Below are 26,095 nucleotides of genomic sequence, written 5' to 3'. Positions count from 1 at the left end.
GGGCGCATTCTAATTGCAGACATGTCTGTCATACCCGGACAACGTCGGGACGGGCCGCTAGTTAAGAATAATGTGACTAGCTGATGAAATGAACCTCCACCGGTTATATTTCCTTCACTGGAAGGTTCTTAGAAGAGCTAGAAACATTGCCACATGGTGCAAGACAGGCACACCAAGCAGTGGCATAAGAATGATGCAGTGGGCCACAATGCAAGCAAAGAAAGTGTGCGCCCATGGCCCTATTTGTGGGGGGTAAAACATCAGTAGTTAATGTTGAGAGGGCCTGTCAGAGCCTTGATGCCACTGGCCTGATGCTTCATTGATAGCTACGCCCTTGCAGAACAGGCTGTACCAAGATATGTCCTAAGGGAAAGAGTAATCGAAAACGTGAGATCGCCAGCGCCACTATACTGAGTCCGGTGCTCTTCTTAGGCGAGCACTGGTTAGAATGCCCTCAATTCATGAATTTACATAATTGGCATAATGTCTCTCATTCTCATTTTTCGTTTTTTTGATAAAAATGGAGGCTGTAATGTACAAAATATAAATCTCTTCTTTAGGGGAGGCATACATGTGCACTTAACATTAGTACTTTTAGAAGGCAGTATTCCCAAAAGCATTCTGCAAACCTCCTCTAATATCTATGCTTTCGTCCCAGTTTTCTTTATCCGTATTCAGCTTTGCTTTAATCTAAAGAGTAAATCAATATTTTACTATTTTTTGAAGAATGCTTGCAGATTTATTTTTTAATCGGTTTTATTGACATCTTTACAAAAATATGATAATAAAAGCAGATAACATTGTCTGAAAAGGTTAGTTCATACGTAATTTTGAATATGTTGACAATTAACCCTACCAAATCCATATTAAACAAAATAATGTACATTCTTAGTCATAATTCCACGAGTGGAGCACAGGCTGTAGCATATCATCAGTAAATAGAGTCCAAAGCCTGAAGATTTATTTTTTGTTAGATAGAGATGCTGTCATTTTATCATTTGGAAATATGTTTCACACTTTATTCCAACAAAGATTCAGGGATGGGGAGATTAATAATATTTTAAGAGCGATATTGTCAATTTACTTGCAACTAAAAATATAAAATCTGGCATAGTAGGGAGACAATGCAACCCCTCGGTAATGTCTCTTAGTAGAGCTATTAGGGGTTTCCCCCCATGTGGCTGTAGATTACCCAACCCTGTGACATTGTTGATAATTATATGTGCCAGGTAACTAGGATCGTATAACCATATCAAGCACACCTAGATCCATTCTCCTTGATCTGACTGCATCGTAAGTTGTTTAGTCCGACCCAGAGATGTTTAATACCGCCTACAGAAAGAGGTCAGTTTTTAAGTCAAAAGTGACCTACCCGCGGAATCTCAACATCAAGATGTCAGGAGTTATTTGTTCAAGTAGATTCAAAAGAATCAATTTTAAGTCCTGAGATCTAATAAAAGATAAACTTTTGCTCACCAAGATAGCCAGTGCATTTGGCTGATCTTTTGGTCAGGTGAAACCTCTAGCCGGCATCATCAGAACCCACGATCTCAACATAATTTCCTACGCTGACGACGATACCCAGCTCATCCTGCCGAGCTCAGCAGACCCCATCGCCACAAAGACCAACTTCTACAACTGCATGAAGAATGTCTCAGACTGGATGAAGGCCAGCTGTCTGAAGCTCAACACTGACAATACTGAAGTGCTGATCTTTGGCAACAACATCTCCCCATGGATTGAAACCTGGTGACCCACCGAACACTGACCCAATCCCACACTGAAAGACCACACGTGCAACCTCGGCATCATGCTAGACATTAAACTCAACATAAAAGGACAAATCAATGAAGATTCTTGCACCTGCTTTCACACTCTCTGCATGCTCTGAAGAATCTTCATATTGTTCTCCATCAGCCAGCTGTACTATGGCAACGCACTGTATGCAGAAACCACCACCAAACTCATGAGAAGGTTCCAGATGATACAGAACTCAGCGGCCAGACTGATCCTCAATCTTTCCTAATGGACACACGTCACCCCAAACATGAGGAACCTCCAATGGCTCCCCGTTATGAAGTTAAAACTATAAAAATAAATCCCCATTCTAGGCATTAGAAGGCAATTCCAAAATTGAAAAGTAATGTCATTACAATGTCTTTTGCCAAATAATTAAATGCCTGACATTGTCAAAAGTCTGCCTCAACCTAATGACTGTCTGGTATGTATGAACTGAATCAGGGAAAAACAGTTCCAACTAATTTGATCAAATTTGGTTGATGTTTTTGTTCTACTATGCAACATTGAAAAGGGCAATGTAAAGGATGTTGTCCAGGTTTTGCCAAAAACATTTCTGTACCTGGCCTCTCTTTACGAAGTCATTAGTTCTAACCACTCCAGCACGCAGGCCAAATCCTTCCTGCACACACATTGCAACAGGCCATAAAAATATTGTGGGACCAATGGGTCTGAACTCATAGTTGCTTCTCTCAAAAATCTACAGGGCTGTATGCAGCCAGCGATGAGAACAGAGGTTGACACTTCGAACAGGCAGCTACAGTCATGACGCCTCCAAGCAGATGCCTCCAGTACCCAGAACCTCATATATTATATTGTGCGCTGCTTTGGGCTAATTGGGGGTGGAGGGTACTTTGTTCAACTGCATTTTGCTTGGCAATTCACCCCTAAAACGCAAAGCACAGTAATCGGATGGATCCGACTCACAAATCTTAAGAAAAATACATTTCAAGTATACCTCACGTAATCTGTAGATATGGAATTTAGGAAGAGGGTGCTGAGGAGTAGCCAAGAAGTAGGTGCAGTGGGGCACTTCGCACATTAATGCTCTATGGACTTTTCTTTTATTTGTAGTCCTTCGTTGTGTACCATGCCAAATGTCGTATTGTATTGCCGGTGGTAATCTGCCTTAATAAATTAGATTCCTTAACTCTCATGTACCAGTTCCACAGTGGCCTATACACAGAATCCTGCTTTGTTTTAGCAGAAGGTAAGGTACTTGAGCTCATTTGTTTTTACCTTTTGTATGCTTTGCATTGTTTATTTTAATATATTATATGTTTAAAATGTTAACTGATAATCCTATATCTTCATGTGATGTATCCATTATAAATGTTATGTTACGTTATGTTAAGGGGCATTTTATATAGCGCTCAGCTACTCCGAGGAGTGTCCCGGCGCTTCAAAAACCCTTGGCGGTACAAATGTGGGGGCAAAACAGAGCACCTACTGAACAAAGAGCAGAGTTTTAAGGTCCTTCCGGAAAGCTAGCAGATTGCCATTAGATCTCAAGGATAGAGGCAAAGCGTTCCACAGCTGTGGAGCCAGACGTCTGAATGAGGGTCCCTCGCACCGGGCACGCCGAATCGCTGGTACAGCTGCCAAGGCCGAAGACCTAAGCGATCTAGATGGCTGATAGAACGCCATCCGCTTTCGGATGTACGTAGCTCCTGTGCCATGAAGTGCCTTGAAGGCCACAGTGAGCGCTTTAAAGACAACGCGCTTTCTAATAGGGAGCCAGTGGAGGGCTTTAAGAAGGTCGCTGGCACTGGCTCTCCGATTGAGTCCAAAAATGGCACGAGCGACAGAGTTTTGGACAATTTGCAAGCGCATTAGAAGAAACTCCGGCATGCCACGATACAGCACATTGGCATAGTCCAGGCGTGAGCCTATCAATGCCTGCACAGTCACTTTTCTGTGATCCAGCGAGAGTAGGGGCAGGAATTTCCTGACCATCTTCAGGAGACCAAAGCATTTGCCCGCTAGGCCTAACACCTGAGGTTTCAGAGAGAGGCCATTATCGACCTGCACTCCGAGATTTTTGGCGACTGCAGAGTCACTGGAGGGGGGAAACATCGCCACCGGCCACCAGGACTTCCACCTCGGGTCCGGAGGGCAGCTAAAAAACAACACCTCAGATTTGTCGGAGTTGCACTTGAGGCTGTTTCGCTGAAACCAGTCGAATACAGCCTCTAGACAGCCTCTGATGATCTCGCCATCAAAATCGGAGCCTCTGTCACACGAGAAGAGAAGCTGGGTGTCGTCAGCATACGACACGATCTGAGCTCCATGGGCCTCAGCCAGAGCCGCCAGAGGGGCCATATAGATATTAAAAAGAGTTGGGCTCAAAATTGAGCCCTGGGGCACTCCCACCTCTAGTGGCGGCATCGTGGCAGAGAACGGAGGAGCCCAGAGCGTTTGTTGGCGGTCAGCTAGAAAAGACTCGAACCAACCGTACACCGACCCCCTTAGACCGATCTCCCTAAGTCTAGAAAGGAGACGGCCATGGGGGACGGTGTCAAAGGCCGCAGAGAGATCCAGCCTCACCAACATCGCTTTGCCCCCGGAGTCCAAGGTCTCCTTGAGGGCCTCTGTGACTTCAAGCAGAGCTGTCTCAGTACTCATGTTAGACCGGAAGCCCGACTGTGACTGGTGTTGAATATTATGTGTCTCCAGAAAGCTGGCAAGGGTTAGATGGACGTGCTTCTCCACAATTTTCGCCAAAGCAGGCAGAAGGGAAATGGGCCTGTAATTAGCATGTGCGATGGGATCTAAATTAGGCTTTTTTTAAAGTGGCAGAATGAGAGCCTGTTTCCAGGGCTGAGGCATAAATGTTATTAATTAACAATTTTGACACAAAATAAATGGGGGCCGTTTGCGCCATATGTTACACAAGACCCATAGTTCATTCTTTGTTTTACAGGATACACATTCCACAAAATAATCCTAGATATCATAGAATACATATGCATCAAATTAATGTACCGAAAATGTCATTTGCCTTGTTGCTACTACACAATTGATGGAGACTTCTGCAGTTGATCGTTTGCCCCAGCATCAAATGGGCAAAGTTTTTTCAGATGGATTTTGACCTCAATGAATGTTACAGGCATATCTTAAAACTGTGAAGCTGATTAAATATATTATGGGTAGAGCTGCTCAGCTGGCAAGTATAATAGGTTCTACCCGCTATAGGCGGCACAAAATCCATGCCCCCGATGAAAGAACTCCTATTGGCTTCACAATCAATAAACAAGCATTTGTCAAAGCAAGTAGGTTACACTTATGTGAGATCTCTAGGCTTTGTCAGTTTATTTGTACATGTTGCACAGCATTTGGGATACTGTGCAACGTTACGTAAAGTAGAAACAAGCATTGGCATAGCCAATAGGTCTCGCCTTTGGGACCTTATAAGTATTTAGTTATGCAGTACTATATCCTTGGTGCAACAACATCAACTGTTGCATGGCTAAACACTTATAAGGTCCCAAAGGCGAGACCTATTGGATATGCCAATGCATGTTTATTAGGTTGTTGCTGTCATTGCCACGATGCCCGCACAATGCCTGGGAGAGGGCCAGGTGTGTAGATGTATTGTTGGGGTTCGGGAATGCTAGCCACAGTAGGTAGGGAGTCTGACACCTGTAGTAGACTTTTTAAAGAAGGTTTTATTTTTAAATAGGCTTTGCGTCTTCGATTAGAAACTCTTAACCGGGCAAACTCATCCGGCTCCGTCTTGACGCCTCGGGGAAATATGGGATGTTCCAGGGTGTTTCTCCCACGCCGGGCTCCGTAGTCAGCCAGGCCGCTGGTTCTCGTGGTACGGTGTCTTGACCTGGAGATCCCTCTCGGGTTAGGCACATCCCATGGAACGAAACAGAAACAGAGGAACCATTAGTAACCGTTCCGTTTTATCTACAAGGTTAAAGGGGCCAGGGAGTGAGGGTAACCGGTGCTCTTGTGTCTCCACCACGCTTCCGTTCAAGTGCTCTCTGTGCTCGTGAGGGAGGGGGGTGCTTGGAGGAAGGCATATGCTATATACACAGGCTCTCTCACTCGTTTAGTGGACTGCGTGTCACCCAGCCCGCCACTCTGCCCCGTACCTTGGAAAGCCACGTTCCTCCCTCGGGACCGTGGCTGGGCGGATCACCGGGTCGTTGGCCTCCGGGCTTGTAGTCCACTGCTGGGCTCGTCAGGGTCGTCTCTCCCGCTCCGCTTCGCTCCACTCTCCAGTCACTCGCTCGTCTCTCGCCTTCCACTCCGGAACTGCCGCTCGCTGTTTTCCTGGTTGGGCTGTCTTTTGACCTCGTCATTGACCAAGGGGGCGGGGTCTCCTCTACACAGCTGGGATCCTTAAAGGGGCCATGCTCTTCGTCGTCTCTCAGCTCCCAACTCGACCCGTAGTCGGCAGAAGCCCCCTCCTCCGGCCAGGTACCCGCAGTCTGTGAGTCGGGAATAGAGACATGTGAGAGAGGGGGAACAGCCGACCACCACTCCAAGACAGTATCATGGCGACCCGCCCCGTGACATGTATACATATATACTCGGGCGGCAAAACACTGTGCACCGTTTGGGAGTGGCAGACGTGTGCTAAGAGAGGACAGGAGGCAAAAGCATGCACAAAGAGGGAAGGGGGCAGAGTTGTGCACACACAAGGAAGCAGAGAAGTGCACACATGAAACAATGTAAGTGCAGAGGTTCGCATACACGCGGGTCATGGGGAGGCAGAAGGATGCACACAAGAGAAGCTGAAAGGTGCAAGCGGGGGTGGGAAGGCACATAGTTGTGCATACCACGAAGGAGACTGGGTGTACAGGTGCTCAGAGAAATGCACAGGAAGGCACAGAGTGAGAGGTAGTGACAAGTGCGCATAAGCGAGGCTGATAGGTGCAACAGGAGGGGCAGATTCTTGCAAATAGAGGTAAGGACAAAGGGGTGTGCGGTTAGACACAGGAAGGGACATAGGTGCACAGAGAGGGCGGCATAGAGGAGTGCACAAAAGAGAGGCCAAGAGGTGCAACAGGCGAGGGGCGTAAAGGTGCACACTAGACCACCGAGAGGCAAAAAGGGCACACAGATGGACGTATAGAGGTATGCGTGCAAGAGAGGCTACGAGGTGCAAACTGGAGGTGGTATTCAGCACCACGCAATGTCCTGGAAGCGTAAGAAACTACATGTTCTACACCTTCACTTTTCTGGATCAAAACAGCACCCAAACCATTATTGCTTGCATCCACACATATTATGCATTCTTTACCCAGATTAAAAGGTCTGAGAAACGGAGCATTTGCTACCTCTTGTTTCATAGTATCAAAAGCAAATTGCTGGTCTTTACACCAGCTGAATTTTACATCTTTCTTTAATAGAGACCTTAAAGAGTGTACTTTGGAGGCATAATTTTGAACAAACTTACTGTAGAATTCGGTTAAACCTAAGAAGGAGACTAACTGTTCCTTGGTTGACGGTGCCGGTGCTTTCAAAATACTCTGTATATGGTTAAACTTAGGTTTAATGCCCTCTGACGAAATCTCATGACCGAGATATTCTACTTTGCTCTGTCTGAACTTGCATTTGGATAATTTCAACGTTAAACCTTTCTCCTGGACAGACTTTAGAACTTTCTCAAGGTTAGCATCGTGCTCTTCATGATTCTTGCCATAAATGAGGATGTCATCCTGAAATGCAACTGCACCCAAACAACCTTCTAATACAGTTTTCATAAGCCTTTGGAACACAGAGGCTGCGCTGGCTAAGCCGAAAGGCATGCGGCAATATTGAAACATGCCTTCCGGCGTGATGAAGGTTGTTAAGAATTTTGACTCTTCATGCAACAAAACCTGATGGTATGCACTAGTAAGATCTAGAGTGGAGAATACTGATGCCCCAGACAGGGTGGAGATGAGTTCATGGATATGGGGCAAAGGGTGTCTATCAATCCAGATTTCTTTGTTTAAACTCCGGAGGTCTACACACAGACGGAGTTCGCCATTGCTTTTAAGTGATAAAACCACTGGCGAAACCCATGGAGAAGACTCAACTGGCTCAATGATTTTCTTATCAACCAAATCCGAAAGAATTCCCTTTAATTTTTCGCGATAAGCTAAAGGAACGTTCCTTACTCTATGTCGAATGGGTAAAGCCGAGTCTTTGAGAATGATATGGTGTTTAAAGTTCACAAAGGTCCCCAAATTATCTGAAAAAATGGATGAAAATGTATTCTTTAATAGAGTAATGAAGTCATTTTCGGGAGGGATTACATATACAGGAGGAGAAGCATTGGGGTCAAGCTTAATGCCAAGATCGTATTGATGGGGCCAACACAAAATGGATGCTCCTTTGGAAGATACATAAACCTTCCCTTTAATGGATCTATCTTTAAATTTGATATCTGCCCACATGTAACCCTCAATATCAATTTTCTTACCCGTATATCCACCAGGATTTACGTCTGGTGGTAATAGTTTGGTTGAGTGCCAGTGTTGATTGAAAACATTTTTGCCGATTATGGTATACCAAGCGCAAGAATCAATCAACATTGAGATCTTCTTACCATTGATAGTGATGATATCAGTAGGAAAACCTTTACATTCTGAGTCACCTACGCATAACAGAGTGTTTATCTCAGAAGGTTGTTCAGTATCATCATTTTCTTCGTAAGACAAAAAATTTACTCTTTGAGCAGACTTACACATTTTGCTATAGTGACCAGATTTTTTACACTTTATGCAAATCTTATTCCAAGCAGGACAACCTCTGTAGTTGCCTACGTGATCATTAGCACCACACCTATAGCAAATAATCTGAGACTTTTTAACAGGAAATTTACTTTTTCTCCCAGAAAAATCTTTTCTTGGAGGAAAAGAACTCTTTTTAAAATTATTGAAGTTTTTAACTAACGAGACTTCAGGGATAATTACTTTAGCTTTAGTATCTTGACCTCTAATTTCATTTACAAATAGTTCGGACTGTTCAATGCCTTTGGCGATATTCAGGACAGCACTAAGAGAAGAGTCTGTACCCATCCAGAGACGTTCTTGGATCTTTTTGCTTTTAGTGCGCATCATAATTTGGTCCCTCAAAACCTGTTCGAAATTGATGGTTTCAAAAGCACAGGACCCAGCCAAAGTGCGTAAAGAGGCTACATAATTTTCGATAGACTCATCGTCTTTTTGTACTCTGGAATAAAATTTAAATCTTTCCATTACAACGTTAATTTTCCTTCCAAATCTAGTACTTAGTTGTTTTATGACAATATCAAAAACATTTACATCCCCAGCACCAGTGCTTTCTATGGGAGGTAAACTTTGTAATTCTTTGAGTCCGGCACCACCCAGACAATTCTTTAATAATGCCAACTTCCTTTTAGGAGAGCACCCATCCTCTTCAACAACATCTACATAAGCTAAAAATGTAGGGTACCAAAGATCCCATTCTACTTTTGGATCACCTGCTGTGGGTAAAAAGTGTGCAGGTGAAGAAATATTATTTGACATTGTAAATAGTTACACTAACAGTTTCACATAAATGAGAAAAATTGGAAGAGATTAAAAAAAAACAAGGACTAACTACACAAAATAATAAAAGTAGTCACCGTTGTTCATGAGGCAGAAGTCCCAAGAGAATTTTAAGTCTTTTCCACTTCAAGTTCTCTTCTTTTTTAAAAAAAAAAACGATGTAGAAGTAGTAGTATATTCAGTAAAGATAAGTTGTATAATAAGGAATGTAGAAAAATAGTTTTGAAACGAGAGGTTAATGACAAGCAAAGTACTGAAAAACGATCGTGATTGTCACTTGAAAACGATCGTGGTTGTTTCCATGGAAACGTAGAGAAACAAAATGGCCGCTGGAACGCATACGCAAGGGCGTGATGCGTGCGTGATGGCAAAAGGGGAAGTGACGTGGTGATGAGTCACAGGCTGCAGCGCTCGTTCGAAGAAACTGGAACAATGGAAGCAGAGACGCTCGCGAAGGCAGAGACGCTCGTGAAGGCAGAGACGCTCGTGGAAGTAGAGACGCTCGTTGGAGGAGAGACGTTCGTTCGGTATGTTTCAAATTATGCAGATTAGGTTGAACAGTCAATAAAATAGAAAAAAGTAGAAAAATGTAACACGTTGGCAGACAGAAATCGCGTTAAAAATAGAGTGGATGGTAAATAAGCGCTAATCAGTTTTGAAGGGAAAACGGGAACATATCGCTGATTTAAGCGAGGGTAATATAAAAACAATGAACACAAACTCCCGCTGGTGCAATCAAGGCACAGAAAGGAGATAAACAGCCGCTGGTGCAATCTTTGTACACATAAGAAAGAGAAATACCTTAAATTTTCTTTAAGCTGTAAAGGTGAACGCTGTCAGTATCCCTTGACTTCACCAGAGAGGATCCTTGAAAAAGGCGGGTTCTTTTCTTGAAAAAAAATTAATTGTAGATTTTAGATGGTAGTTGAAGATCCCGGTCGTCGCCAAATTTATGTAGTAATGAGGCTCAAGGAGATTAGGTAGAAGTCAGTAGGTTTATTCCAATAGACAGCTTGAACAACCACCTCCAGCAGAGGTTCAGTAGAGAATGGATAACCTCACATAGAATGTTACAGTGGAAATGTAAGGTAACAATTCTAACAGAGAATGCTACACTACCACTCTGGCATAGGAAGTACTAACATGGAATACTACAGGGACATATTGGAGCACAGAGAAGAAAGGACACAGAGATGTTTACGGGTGAACACAGGAGGTCACCAGAGGCACATATTTGCACACAGCGGGAGGCAGAGAGGCAAGCGAGGCTGAGAGGTGCAACAGGAGGGGTAGATTGGTGCACATTGAGGGGTGCACACTGGAGGACATAGGAAGGCACAGAGATGCGCACAGTGGGAGGCAGAGAGACGTGCCCACAAGAGAGGCCAAGAGGGTCAACACGAGGGATAGTGCAGATTCATGCACACAGAGGGCCGGAGACAGGGTGTACAGGAGCACACATGAGGATACAGGAGGGCATAGGGAGGCACAGAGGTGGCCCAGCGGAGGCAGAGAGGAACGCACATAAGAGAGGCTGGGAGGTGCAAAAGGAGGGGCAGATTCTTGGACATAAAGGTAAGGGCTCGGGTACGGGTGCACACTGGAGGGCATAGGGAAGCTCGGGAGGAACGGGTCACACAGCGGAGGCAGAAAGGAACGCACGCAAGAGAGGCTGAGAGGATCAACATGAGAGATGTGGCAGATTGGCGCGCACAGAGGGACGGAGACATTGGCGGGGGATGTACATGTGCACAGAAGTCGCACAGCGGAGGCAGAGAGGAACTCACACAAGAGAGGCTGAGGGGTGCCACACTGGTACGGGGAAGCAGATTGGCGCTCGAGATGGGGAGATGTACAGGTGCACACAGGAGGTCCAGGAGGAGGGTATAGGGAGACGCATAGGTGACACAGAGGAGGCACAGAGAAACGCACGCAAGAGAGGCTGAGAGGTGCCACACAGGGCAAGGGGGTGCAGATTGGCGCACACAGAGGGAAGGAGAGAGAGGGGTGTACAGGTGGACATCTAAGGGCACAGAGGTTACACAGCAGAGGCGAAAAGGCACACACACATATAGAGCACGTAAGAGTTGTGCCTACAGATTCTTCGCCGCGGGGTGCGGTGTCACATACTACCGTCCCAAGATAACCAGCAGCAGTGCCATACAGCCGGAAGGAGAGAGGCAGTTGACCTGGTGCACACGGCGCTATACACAACTGCCTCATACAAGTGCCTGCCTGTGAAACCAGCCGAAAATAAGGGTTTGATTCGTATGTTAAAGCATGTTTGGGGCTCAACATGTAATAAACACACATGTTCTGACGTTTTCGCCAAGAGCTGGATTCATTCATTCCAGGCATTCTGAACCCGTCCTTGTATCGCCGCACTTTTACTGATAAAAACCGAGGACTGCAGATAACGCTTATGATCATTCGCTAAAGAGTAGTTTAAATGGCAGTGGAATTATAACAACAATACACCAAAAACAACAACACCCAAAACAAACATTACAATGCAAATAAGAACTATTATGAGTGGAGCAGCACGATTCTTATGCTTCAGCCTGCTGACGCTAGGTAAACAAGTGGGAGGGGTGGGGGGAGTGCGTCCGAGAGCAGGGACATGCAGCGTTTACCTTACGAGAGCGAGCACACTAATTGCTACCATATGGTGCTGCGCGCTCTCGCAATGCAGTAAGTAAGTAATGTTTATTGTTTAGTTAATTAAAACCATAACAATTTTAAAACAGAACCAAAAAGTGGATAAAAACAATGTTGTACAAAAGGTTAAAAAGTCAAGAATTTAAATATCCAGTCATTTAATCTCTACATAGGGTGTCTAAAATGTCCATTGTTAATAGTAACAGCAAAAAAAGAGAAAGGTCCGTGCCGTGAATTGGCCCTTATTTGGCCATGCTTCCGAGCCTTTTAGCACAGCTTTGTAAAGATATTTAATCAGTCTGCTATTCAATGGGGGGTCAGAGGGGTTTAGGCACGCCATTATTGCAGCTCTGCAAGATCTTATACCCCTTTCATTGAAGCATTTTTTTAAGAAGATCGCTCGCTCGCTCCTCCTGTAGTTTTTTGCATGTGCAGATTACGTGGATAAAATCTTCTTTGTAGAAGTTGCACAGCCGGCATGCTTTGGGGCCTGTGTGCAACCAGGCGGGCAGGTCAGCCAAGGATGGTAAAGTTCCAAAACGTAGTGTCATAAGTTGCGTTTTTACATTGATTGAAAATGTTTTGCTCAGGTATGCCGCTGGTGCAAGGGACTTATAGTGGTTTAACACTTCCAGGCGTGCAACCTTGCCCTAAATATATTTTTATCCAATATAGATGAGTGGATTTTTGACGCCTTATTTACAGCTTGCTTAAAAGATTGGTACGGCAAGTTTTTGTTCCATAATTCCATTGTGCATGTGGTGGAGAGAGATTTGCAGAGGTATTGGTTAAAAAGAGAAGTTTTATCCTCATTTAATTCACACCAAAGGGCCTCGTTAATTTTTGATGTGGCTGCATTTAGTTTCAGGCGATACCAGGTTTTCACAGTCGCGTACATTCTTCCTATTTCTTCGTTTGTTAGACCAAAATCGAGGCGGGCCTGGGCTGGGGAGGCCGACCTTTGTATGTGGAATACTTTTTTGTAGATGGAAGCTGTTAGTTTATTTATGAGCTCTCCATACTCACCGTGGAAAGCAGCGCTGGCGTATGCTAGAGTTGTCAGGATTTTAGCCTTCATTACAGCAAGAAAGGGTTTATAGGAGGGACCCTTCAGCCGGTGACCCGCAATGTGACCCTCGGCACGACAACTATTGCGGAGGTAAGGCATAAAGTGCAGGGCAGGGAGGCCGGAGAAACCACCACTACGGCAAACTTAATCAAAACAGCCGTTCCTCGTTGTGCTTGTGTCCTTGTGTCCCCCCCCCTTGCCCCCTCCTTCCGTCCCCTCTCGTGTTGCTGTTTTCTGTGCATCCCAGCTATCCCCAATTAAGATATACATGTAAGGAATTGAGTACATTAACCAGACATATGGTTTAGGTATACATCTCCCAGACCGTAAAATAAAGTAAAATGGCACAACCATTTCTTTGCACCAACCTTTATATTCACAAGTTTGCCATATTCTGAACAGCCGGCCTGTAAATTGCATCCACGAACGGCAGGAGAAACATCCCCGTTATTATTAAAGGTCCCTCGCGTCTTAGCTACATGACGCGTTTCTGGTCCGCTAGAGTGGCGATTGAAGTAGAGATAGGACGTGGGATCCTATAGTTGTTGTTCTATGCCCGATTGGCAACTGCCTTGATGAAATAGAAATAGGATATGGAATCCTATAATTAGCGTTCTATGCACGATTATCAGCTGTCCTATTGAAATAAAAACAGGATCTTAAAGTCTGTATTTTGTACCCGATTAGCAACCGCCATAGTGGAATATTGATGTATCTTATCCCAGCAGGCAGCAGCTGCCGGAGAAACCACCACTACGGCAAACGTAATCAAAACAACGTGATTGGGATGCGCCACATCCTCCTCTCTTCTGCCTTTCGCACATGCCCTTACTTCCCTCATCATTTCTCTCCTCCTTTCCCCCTCGCGTATCTTTCTCTCCACGTGCTCTCCTTTCTCCGTTGCACGGCCCTCCCTCCCCCTGTTTATTCTCCCCGCTCCTAGGCCAGCTCCCCCTGGTTCCACCCTGCCCGGTGCATCTGCCTCTTCTCAGCGCTGTAGATAGTTGGAGATTAAGTGATTTGTCCAGAATCACATATGTTGTGCAGACGCCGAGCTGGTTCCCCAGCTCCAAAGTTGCGAGCTCTGGCCGTTGCGCTACATCCTCCTCTCTTCTGCCTTTCGCCTCGCCCATGCCCTTACTTCCCTCATCATTTCTCTCCTCTTTTCCCCCTCGCGTATCTTTCTCTCCACGTGCTCTCCTTTCTCTGTTGCACGGCCCTCCCTCCCCCTGTTTATTCTCCCTGCTCCTAGGCCCGCTCCCCCTGGTTCCACCCTGGCCGGCCGCATCTGCCTCTTCTCAGCGCTGTAGATAGTTGGAGATTAAGTGATTTGTCCAGAATCACATATGTTGTGCAGACGCCGAGCTGGTTCCCCAGCTCCAAAGTTGCGAGCTCTGGCCATTGCGCCACATCCTCCTTTCTTCTGCCTTTCGCCTCGCCCATGCCCTTACTTCCCTCATCATTTCTCTCCTCTTTTCCCCCTCACGTATCTCTTTCTCTCCACGTGCTCTCCTTTCTCCGTTGCGCGACCCTCCCTCCCCCTGTTTATTCTCCCTGCTCCTAGGCCCGCTCCCCCTGGTTCCACCCTGCCCGGCCGCTTCTGCCTCTTCTCAGCGCCGTAGATAGTTGGAGATTAAATGATTTGTCCAGAATCACATATGTTGTGCAGACGCCGAGCTGGTTCCCCAGCTCCAAAGTCGCAAGCTCTGGCCGTTGCGCCACACCCTCCTCTCTTCTGCCTTTCGCCTCGCCCTTGCCCTTACTTCCCTCATCATTTCTCTCCTCTTTTCCCTCTCGCGTATCTCTCCCTCGCCACGCGCTCTCCTCTCTCCTTGCACGTCCCTCCCTCCCACTGTTTATTCTCCCTGCTCCTAGGCCCGCTCCCCCTGGTTCCACCCTGCTAGGCCGCATCTGCCTCCAGGGTTGTGCGAGGGGGTCATCAATCTTAGGGCGGACATTTGAGGGGGGCGCTTTCTGGATCTTGAGCCTGAAATACTCGCTATAAGGTACGGATCATCCAGGATGGAACAGTAATGCGAATCTTAAAATGTGACCGATATTTGATGAGCCCTACAAAGTGGAACTCTCTCACTACCTCACTCTCTATCTCACTACCTCACAACTTCACTCTCTCTCTCTAACTCACTACCTCACTCTCGCTCTATCTCACTACCTCACTCTCTCTCTTTCTATCTCACTAACTCACTTTCACTCTCTTTCACTACCTCACTCTCTCTTTATCTCACTACATCACAACCTCACTCTCTGTTTCTATCTCACTACCTCAGAACATCCCTCTCCCTCACTACCTCACTCTTTCACTACCTCACTCTCTCGGTCTCTCACTACCTCACTCTCTATCTACCTCACTCTCTCTCTCACTACCTCACGCTCTCTCTATTTCACTACCTCTCTCTCTATCTCACTACCTCCCTCTCTCTCTGCTAATGCAATAGGTCTCGCATATGCAAGCAATTAAGCTATTGCCAATATAAATGACAATGCCATTTATTTAGGGATACAAAAAAAATATTAAAATAATGAGCAATGCCAATAGCTCTACCTATAATATTGCCGAGACCATTGCATTGTAAATGCTTGTTAAAATATGCTGGGACTTAGCTTTGTGGGGAGGCTTTGGGCTGTCACACACCCCTAATTAATGTATTTCCTGGTCAATAGTTGAGTACAGCTGCTTTCAATCGGGTATGGTGAGGTTTCCGTCGGAATTCAGCAGGGATGTTTACTATACACGCAGACAGAAACACACACATGCTCGCTCCCTCCCTCTATTGTGAATGTCTTCAAAGAGGTTAGTTATTTTACAAAAATATTGTGTTTTCTCCCACTTAGAAGCCCTACCAATACGCATTCCTCTCCCTTTCCAATGCCCCTTAAGCCTACCTCATGTGCCTTGCTTTTCAGGTAATGTATTTCAAAAATATATGCCAACGTGATTGTTGGAAAATCAGACACTCCCAAGCCCAAGTCTCACTGGCCAAGCTATGCCCCTGAAGATATGGAACTCTAAAAGTAAGACTTAAAATATTTGACAACCATCTTTCCTTGCCACATATTTCTTCGTTCTTTAGTGCAGCAACAACAGTGCACCATGTTTGCATCACGCCTTCGAACCTCTGGCACTACACTCAACAGGTGCTTTATAGGCCATTTCAGAATCAAACCTTATAAACACCGTACCTTGAAAAAAAAGCGCCCCTAAAACTGGTGAAGAGCGAACGAAGTAGAAATGGAGTATAAAACAAGTGACCATGGAGACTGTTGTCTAGAAAGCTTGACTTTATAATCAGACGAATAAACAAAGACGCATCATAAATAATGCACATTGTGTGGGAGTAACTGAAGGAAACCTAATATATGAAGCGGGCAACATTTGTGAAAAATGAACCATAAAGAAAGAGAAGAGGTTTTGTTTTGTCTTCAAAAAGTGAAGCTGCTTAGGTACATACGTCAAGCTGAATATTATTGAGAGGTCTTAATCAGCAAGAAGGCATTTACTATTTAAGGCAGGAATTAAGTGTACAAGAAGAAATGGTTTGCACCAAGAAAACAGCACATTACATACTAGAAAAATATACTACATTTCTACCTGTAACTATTTGAAAAGCAAAAGGGTGGTAGAGGCAAGGTCATAAGTAATGGGTTTCAAGCAGAACTTTCAAGGATAAGTTAGAATATATCCACCTACTGGCTATATTAAAAGCAAGGACCAAGATAGCTTCCAAACATGGACCGACTATCTCCTGGCCATGAAAATATGGTACATCTACACTCCTGCAGGTGAGCGAAATACAAAGACAGATCAAATGAAGTTTTAGCATCGGTTTAGTGCAGGGATACCAGACTATAGACTTGCCCTTTTGTGATTGGGCTGTAAAATGAGCTCGATTTTCCTAACCCCGGAGTTATCAGTACCGGAAGTACTGGTATCACTAGGGGTGGGGAAAATCTGGCCAATTTTGAGTTGGACCTTGAGAGTCGATTATGAAATGGATTCAACTCCTCCTGTAATTCTTCATTTTTCCAAGGACATTTACACTGAGATTTTAGTTTTCGTCTGTTTTCATCAACTGAAATCGCTGTGCTAAGGGAATAACACGTATAATTCCTAATTGGCTTTTGAGTGCTATTACCGGCCCCATGAGAACAAAAGGGCTACTTGTGATGATGACCTTAGCAGCAAGTAAGGCATAATGGCTATCCAGTTGTGATGGACCTCTGCTAACTCCAAATCTCAAATTTGTATTCTGAACACTGTACAGCACGTATTTGAGGCTACACACAGTTGTATAGAATTGATATATATATATATATATATATATATATATATATATATATACACATTAACAATTCAAACTGTTGTGAGGCAGCAGAGTTGTACTTGTTTTGATATATATATATATATATATATATATACACACATACATACATACATACACATACATACATACATACACAAAACCTCGGTATTGTTGTCACCAAAGAAACCGAGCCCAGATCCATCAGCGTGATTAAAGATTATTTATTGTTAAATGGCAACATCGCCGGACGCGTTTCGGAGCAGCAGCAGCCCGAGTGGGCTTACATTTTGTGCGTCAATCCATTTTCATATAACTTTGAAAATATGTGTACTACTTATTACTAGTCCTTACTCCTTATAAATGATGCATAATTTACAATTCTGCCTCATGGGCTGTTTACAACTGATCACAGATATCTTAAGCTTTTTTGCATTCCTCCTCATATTATGATGATGGCGTCTCTGTCTCCTACAATATAAAACACATATATGTGATCAGTGATCACCTATCAGCAATTTAAAATACAAACTTCATCAGGGTTACATGGTTCATTTCAAGAGTATGTTCTTATTCTATCTCAGTTACATCCTCATCCTAGGTGGACAGACAATTCCTCATCTTTATTCAATCCTAGGGGATGCATAGTTTCATATTTGATAATCTTCTTTGATTCCAAACGCCTGAGTTTTTTTAATCTGTTCCCCCCTCTTCTGCACATGGGAATTCTGTCCAATGCACAGTATTTTAGCAGACTGACATTTTTACCATAGGCATCCTTAAAATGCAGAGCTACTGGATACTGCTTATCTTCATTAACAATAGCCCTCCTGTGTTCCTAGATCCATTTTTTTACTTGGTGAATGGTACTTCCAATGTAAATCAACGGGCAAGGACAGATTAACCCTTAGACAGAGTAGCCCGATTTACAGGTCAAATGCTTATTGATGACAAACGATTTGTGATTTTTTGATAACTCAATTTGTTTGGCATTGGTGTTATTCTTACACGCTTTGCTAGATCTACAAGTACAAAATCCCTTTATCTGTTGACCACCCACCGCAGTCTGTACCGTACTGCTGCATAGAATATCACTTAAGGCGGTGCATTTCCTGATTGTGATTTTAGGATTGTTTCCCACATATTCTCTCTGGTTCCTATCTGTGCATAAAACATTCCAAAATGTCTTAAGACACCGTCTGACTTCCCAGGATTGATTGTTGTATGTTGTTATAAATCATATGAGTGACTCAATGTTGTCATCCTTTTCTTTATCTTTCAATAGTTTCGTTCTAGTGACTAACTGGATTTTTTCACATGCTTGATTTACGATTTTGGTTGGGTATCCCCTTTCCATAAAGCGAGTTATCATGATTTTTATCTCTTCCTTAAAATCAGCATCTGAGCTGCAGTTCCTCCTCGTCCTTAATAGCTCACCATATGGGATGCTATTAATTAGGTTTCTAGGATGGCAGATATCTGCATGTAACAGACTGTTCCCAGATGGTTTTCTTCCTAAATAGTCTACTCTCCAATTTATTGTCATTCACCTTTAGCTCTACATCTAAGAATTACATTTTTTCTTTATGAATAGTACTTGTGAATTTAAGATTGAGATTATTATCGTTTAGAGTTTCTACGAATCTCGTTGCTTTATTTTAGAACCTCTCCAAATACAAAATACATTGTCGATGTATCTTGCCCAGAGGACGACTTGTTGGGTAAAGGCATTGATCTTACTTGCCACCTGCTCCTCCCACCAGCCAAGTTAAAGGCCAGCATAGCATGGGAGCGAAGCAGGTTCCCATCGCCGTTCCCTGGGTTTGACGATAGATCATGTGATTGAATTAAAAGAAGTTATTAGTTAAACATGCCTGCATCATAGTAAGGAGCATTTCACTGTTCTTGAAATAAGATAACTCTTGTGTTCTCAAGAAATACTGACTGGCCTCTATGCCCAATCCATGTGGTATGCATGTATATAAACTATTGACGTCTAAGGTCATCATTAATATATCCTTCTCCCCCATAATGTTTTCAACAAGCCTGAGGAAATCACCTGTGTCACTTACATATGCAGGTAAGGATTGGACGTGAGATGTCAAAAAGAAGTCTATATACTTTTAAGTATTTTCGTAAAGACTTCCCTTGGAGGAGACTATAGGTCTCCCAGGCGGTTTTTGGTTATCTTTAAGAAGATTTGGTAACAAATACATTACTGGCAATTATCGTATTTTCACAATATAAGAATTTAAATTCATCATTGGTTAAAAGCTGTTCGTTTTTCCATTTAACCAGATTCATTCTATACTGTTAATTGGTTTCTTCATAACACATTTTGTTAGCTCTCTTGTAATTATTTACATCATTCAATTGTCTGTTCCCCTCATTTAAATACATTTGTAGAGGCCAAACCACATTGTTTCCACCCTTATCAGATTTCTTAATTACAATAGATTTATTCTCCTGTAATTTTTTGATAGCTAGATGCTTTTCAAGGGTGAGGTTATAACTCATACTCAATTTACTTCCACTGAGTTTTTTCAGTTCATCTTTTCCCCCTTTCTCAAATGTATATATATATATATATATGAGCAAGCCGTGAGGTGAAACGCGTTGTTTGTTTTGCTGCCAAAATAAAACTTTGAGCACAGCAACTCCTGGTGTGTCGTTTACGTATTTCCCTGACGGGAAAAGTGTTGGTTAATTATATTGGGCTTCCGGGACCCTGAAATCGACCCACTCGTGAGCAGGTACTGGCTTTTACCGGGATTCCGAATATATATATATATATATATATATATATATATATATATATATATATATATATATATATATATATATATATATATATTCACTGAAAAAACCATAGGTTATACACCATATATAGTTAGGAATTAGCATTTAAAAAACCTTATTTTACTCACACAAAACCATTGAAATTCCATATATAGTTAGTTGCACTAACTATATATCGCGCACCCGCAATCCACTGCTGATCATGTCACATATTACATCATTCATGACATGGTCAGTGACATCACTGATGACATCACTGATGACATCTCAAATGACATCACTGATGACATCACTGATGACATCATCCAGTGACTGTGTGTTTCTGTAAAGTTTAAATATGTTTTAGATATTGAAGAATGAGTAGATGTATAACTGTCTGGACGAAGGATTTAGTAGGTGCATGACTGAATGTATGAGTGAGTGATTAAATGTGTCTCACTGAGTGCATGGGTTAGTGACTAAACTGTCTTAATTTGTGCATCATTATGTCTGTTGTTCTATAAACTGCTGCATGTGTTGATCAGTAGCTATATGATTAACTATATGGGTTACTGATTGATTGTCCAAGTATTTGTATGGGAGACTGAGTGTGTGTGTGGCTGGCTGGGAGGTGTGTGACTCTGTGCAGATCAATGTGTACTTGTATCAATGATTGTATAAGAAGGTAAGTATGTGTTAGTATATGTTTGAAAATGTAAGGTGCTCTATGTTTAACTGTATAGACAAGAAAATGGAAGTGTCATTGATTCTTTACAGGACTGACTAGGTGTGTGAGTAACTCCATGGATGAGTGGCAGACTGTGAGTGTCTGTATAGGTGTATGAGTGCATATGATAGTGTTGTAAAGATGAGTGATTGTATGTATGAATGATTGTATGGGTGAATGAGTGAATGTGTGTGTAGACATAGGAATCAGTGAGTGCGTATGTAGTAACTAGTATTGGTGTGTCAATGGTTTCAAAAATTATACTCTGTATTTAACACTGGGTGAAACAGAGGTTATATTAAAATGTGAGGAGATGCATTGTATTGTCACATGAATGATATCATCAGTGATGTGGTCATTGATGTCAAATGAGATGTCATCAGTGATGTCATCAGTGATGTCATTTGAGATGTCATCAGTGATGTCATCAGTGATGTCACTGACCATGTCATGAATGATGTAATATGTGACATGATCAGCAGTGGATTGCGGGTGCGCGATATATAGTTAGTGCAACTAACTATATATGGAATTTCAATGGTTTTGTGTGAGTAAAATAAGGTTTTTTAAATGCTAATTCCTAACTATATATGGTGTATAACCTATGGTTTTTTCAGTGAATTTTCAAGGTTTTGTAAATGCTAATTCCTAACTATATATGGTCTATAACCTATGGTTTTTTCAGTGAATTTCAATGGTTTTTTAATAGCAAATATCATAAGCTGTCGAATGTCAAGTACGTGGTAAGTAAAAACATTTTCGTGTTTATGCACACTGATCTGCTTTGAATGCTGCCCCCCACCCCTCATTTCTATTAGGAGTACTCTCTCTTTGCAGATAGTGAAGGGTAGTTAACGCAGCCCTTTGCCCCCTTTGTAATCCGTCGTGCCTGCTTCTCTCTCCATTTGATTGATTGTTCTCTTTGGTTCATTCTCTATTTACAAACAAGCACAGAGTCGCAATACTCTGTTTAGTCTTTGCAGATAGCGAAAAATCGTGTAAAAAAACAAAAGGAATCGAGCAAAATCAGTAGGCCACTAATGGGATCTCTTTTTGACCTCGCTAAAATAGAAACATTAGGAACAACCTGTTGAAAATAGCAATGCGTATGTACATAAGCGGCGTTCATTTGTGTTCACAGTACCCCTTGTTGATTGTTTCAATCGAGCATTGAATTGTTCGAAGTTAATTCTCTTAAGGATCTTCTCTACCTGCAAACGAGGAAGAATAGGAATATTCTCTCTCCCTTTGCAGATAGTGAAGGGTAGGTAACGCAAGCCTTTAACACGTCGTACCTATTTCATTCCTCATTGATTGATTGATTGTCCGAACATTGACTGTTTGGGAATTAGTTCTTTTTGGAGGTATTCCCTGTTTGCAAATAAACGTAGGAAAATCTTTGCAAGTAGTGAAAGGGTACGTAATGCGGACCTTTCTCCCCCGTTGTAATCTGTCATGCCTATCTACTCCCCACTGATTGATGCACCTTTTTCACCCGGACCATTTACTAGAGATACGTCATCTGGCCCGACCAGAGAGCACCCCTAGTGAAAAGGACATATGCAATAATAACGAAGTGATCACTGTATCCTGTTAACAGAAACTTTACCATGAAACAACCTGGAAAGAAAAAAATAGGAAAACGAAAATCAGTAGGCCACTGATGAACATGAACTTTTATTAAACAACGAACAAAGAAACGATAACATAACGTAATGATAAAACCTATTAATGTCCTAGAAACAAGAAAACGTTAAAATATGCCAGTGGTGAGAGACCAGAAAAACAGTAAGAGAAACCAAATCACCCCTCGCTGTCCCACCGCCTGCCACGCCAAAAAAATCGATAGACTAGGGAAAATGCAAGTCAGTAGAACATCCGCCCCCACTCTGGAAACTTCCAAGGTGGGGCAGGGTTCCGGCTACGCCCAGCCGGGAGCAGCCCATTTAAGGCAGGTCCGGCTGCCACGCCTCGGCCAGGAGATCCTAACGTAGGGTGTAGCCGGAGGAGAGGCCGAGGCCAGCGGGACCCGGCCAGGGGATTGCCTTTACAACGCTGAAAAGTTGCAGGGGGGGGGAATGTCTCCTCGACCCTCCCCTCTCTCTCCCAGTCCGGCCGCGGTGGCCCTTGAGAGTTGCAGGTAGTCCCGCCACATGCTCTTCCGGTCCGGCCACCAACGGTCGGGGGGCCGAGGCCGACGGGATCCGGCTGCAGCCGATAAACCAAGAAACCCGTTCATGGGGCCAGAGCCAGGGGCGTCCGGCCGACATCCACCGGAAGCCCGGCCCGAAGACTGACGGGACACTTCTTTCTTTTATAATGGCTGCGACAACACTGGGGGGGGATGTCTTGCACATGCCTCCGACCCCCCCCCCCCCCCTCGTCCTCATCGCCTGGTCCGGCCATAACAAATCTCAAGCGAGACGCCGTGGGGTGCACTGGGAGGGAGAGACGGTGCGAACAGGCCTCTCCCGCCTCCCCAGGTGGAGGCTTCCCAGCTGCACCCTCAGCGCTCCAGGCGCCCGGAAAAGGGTTCTTCCACTGTGGCCATGCTGCAACGTCTCGCCCGGCAGGGTGGAGCCCGTCCGCTCATGTGACCCCGCGATCGCCGGTAGCTGCCGAACTCTCAAAATGGCGGTCGACCTGGCAAGAGCGGGCCCAGCATAAAGAAATGGCCCGGTCACTGGTTGACTCCACCACCGTAGTCCTCCACGACCTTGAAGATTCTAGAGGAGCCGCGGGAGTCTCCGACCCCCGATGGGGAATGACTGCCATGATCGCCCGTGGAGTGACGAAACTGTATCCGCGGGACGTCGGCGCTCCCATGCTGGCGCCAGCCTCACTTTGAATTACTAGAATCCTGCAGACCTCACTTCCGGTGAAAGCACAGTGTGACCCGGTAGGAAAAATTATTGCACCCCCTCCCCTTTTTGACTGATAGTTCAAACCACCGATCCTTTCCTTTGCCCTTTTAACGGAACTTTGGACTGCCTCCCCCTCTTTTACATTTTCTAGAGAAAACAAAACATTAACCACTACATTAGCATAGCAGTTGACACCAGAACTGTTTTCAAATTGAAAACCAACAACATCTTCAACAGAATCCTTTTTGTTTCTGCTGTGACCCTGCTACAGCACAGGCATTGTCCCCAGCAGTAATTCTGCAATGCCGGTAAGAATAGCTGTGGTGCCTACTGGACTCACTCACCCCCGCGGCGCCCCACGCCGTTTTTTGCTGGGCGGCAACTTACTAGACATCACTTTCGTGCCATCTAGATTTCAGCGCGTTCTGCTGCCTTGGAACTATTCGCACAACAGACCGCTACTGACAAGAATATTTCATTATTGGTGCTGTCAATTTCAATAAATCTATTGGATAATTCAAAAGAAATTGCCACGGTCTCTTCGTTGTTTAAATGTTTTTACTGTTTTTGTTTTCTTGTATATATTTATATGTTATTAAAGTTTTATATTCCTACTACTTTGTTGGAGTGCTATATATTTTTAATGTGACACATAATTGTAAAAACTTTGATGTACAAAGAGTCATTCCTGGAATCTTCCGCTTCAGGCTCGGTCCCCTCCCCAATCACAATACAGGATGGTTTTCAGATAGTAGGAACACGTGTGGTGTGACGGATCTCATCGGGTGTGGGCCTTGATCTACTATAACTCCTTTGAAGAGGGGTGATTCTTTACAGCTGGGGCCATAAACTACATCTGCAGGGCTAGCTGATAGCCTGGACAATCGGACACAGAGAAAGAGGAGTGTCAGAGGGTGCGGTAGTGAATAGGGCGAAAGGGAGGTGTCGGGCGGGCACAGAGTGTGATTCTCAGGGAAGAGCAGCGCAGATGGGGGGAGGTTTATTGCCCATGCATAAGACAGAGAGCGGTGGTGACCAGTGCCTAGGGAAGATGCTTGCGTGGGTGAGGAGCCATGCTACGAATCGACAGCGTGCAGAGAGTGGGTCTGGTCAAGACATCTAAAATGGCTGCCGTGCACGACAAAAGTGTGGCATTTCAAAAAAGGCAAGATGGCGCAGACAATGTTTTTCAACACTTCCTCATTTCCTTCGAATCGAACGTTAACAGACGTTGGGGCATATTACCAAAGTTAAGCGATATTTATCGCTAACGATGCTTACCAACCAATTTTTTACCACTAAGCATCGTCAGAAATTATCGAAGATAAACCTTGCTATTATCAAGGTTTATCGCAAATGCGATAATAAACGGCCGCAATGCATGAATATCGCTAAAAACTCAGCGATATTCATGCATTACCGAGCTAATGCTCTTAGCCATGTTATCCACCTCCCATTGGATAACATGGCTAAGAACTGCTCAGGGCAGGTGTTACTTTTTGGAGATATTCGCGCTTAGCGCGAATATCTCCAAAAGTTGGTAATAGGAGATAGATATCTTGCATGTTGTAATGCAAGTTATTGTGGTATATGGAACTCATACCATAATCTCTCAGGAAAGCAGAAACTGATCCTTTTGGGACCGCCTAAAAAGGCCTAGGGGGTGAGGAGTACTCTACTTTGCCCCCTTTTCACGTTCCGAACTATTTTATTTTACTCTCTTCTGTAATTACACAAAATAGCAGCGATAAGATGCATCGGAGACACACAGTGAGAGAAAGGAGGCCGGAGATGAAGAAGAGATGTCAAATACACATTGGAGATAATATAGTGGCAGAAGGGAAGTAAATATGAGTAAACTTACCATGTAACATAAAAATGTTGCACTCTATACTATAAGTCTCATTTTATACTACAATCACTTCGCTACAACCTCATAAATTAAAAATAAAAATGAATGTCTCAAACAATTTTTGATTTCTAAATATAAATTTATTCTTCAGAATTTTCTAAATTTGAAAGAACTAGTAACATGTCCTCATCAGCAATGTCCTCATTAAAAGTCTCCAATGATGATTCTTGTAACTCTATGGTCTCCAAACACTCGATAAATTCGCCATCAAGAGATTGATCAAAAAAATCATTCAAGTCATCTCCTCCTTGTGACAATATTTCATTATTGGTGCTGTCAATTTCAATCAATGTAGTGGAATCATTCAAGTCATCTCCTCGTGACAATATTTCATTATTGGTGCTCTCAATTTCAATCAATGTAGTGGAATCATTCAAGTCATCTCCTCCTTGTGACAATATTTCATTATTGGTGCTGTCCATTTCAATCAATCTAATGGAATCATACAAGTCATCTC

At 43.7% G+C, this 26,095-nt stretch overlaps 1 protein-coding gene across 4 annotated transcripts in view; it reads left to right on the top strand.

Moving 5' to 3' along the window:
- POLE2 (DNA polymerase epsilon 2, accessory subunit) overlaps positions 1-26,095 on the top strand; it is a 490,721-nt gene that overhangs the window by 216,381 nt on the left and 248,245 nt on the right. For all 4 annotated transcript variants that reach the window (XM_078659706.1, XM_078659707.1, XM_078659704.1 and 1 more), the window contains one exon: positions 2,959-3,007. In XM_078659706.1, the coding sequence (XP_078515832.1) occupies positions 2,959-3,007 (49 nt within the window). The remainder of the gene's footprint in view (positions 1-2,958; positions 3,008-26,095) is intronic.

Source organism: Lissotriton helveticus, chromosome 9 (genome assembly GCF_964261635.1).
Source record: "Lissotriton helveticus chromosome 9, aLisHel1.1, whole genome shotgun sequence".
NCBI classification, from domain to species: Eukaryota; Metazoa; Chordata; class Amphibia; order Caudata; family Salamandridae; genus Lissotriton; species Lissotriton helveticus.
This window is presented reverse-complemented; position numbering and strand designations above follow the sequence as displayed.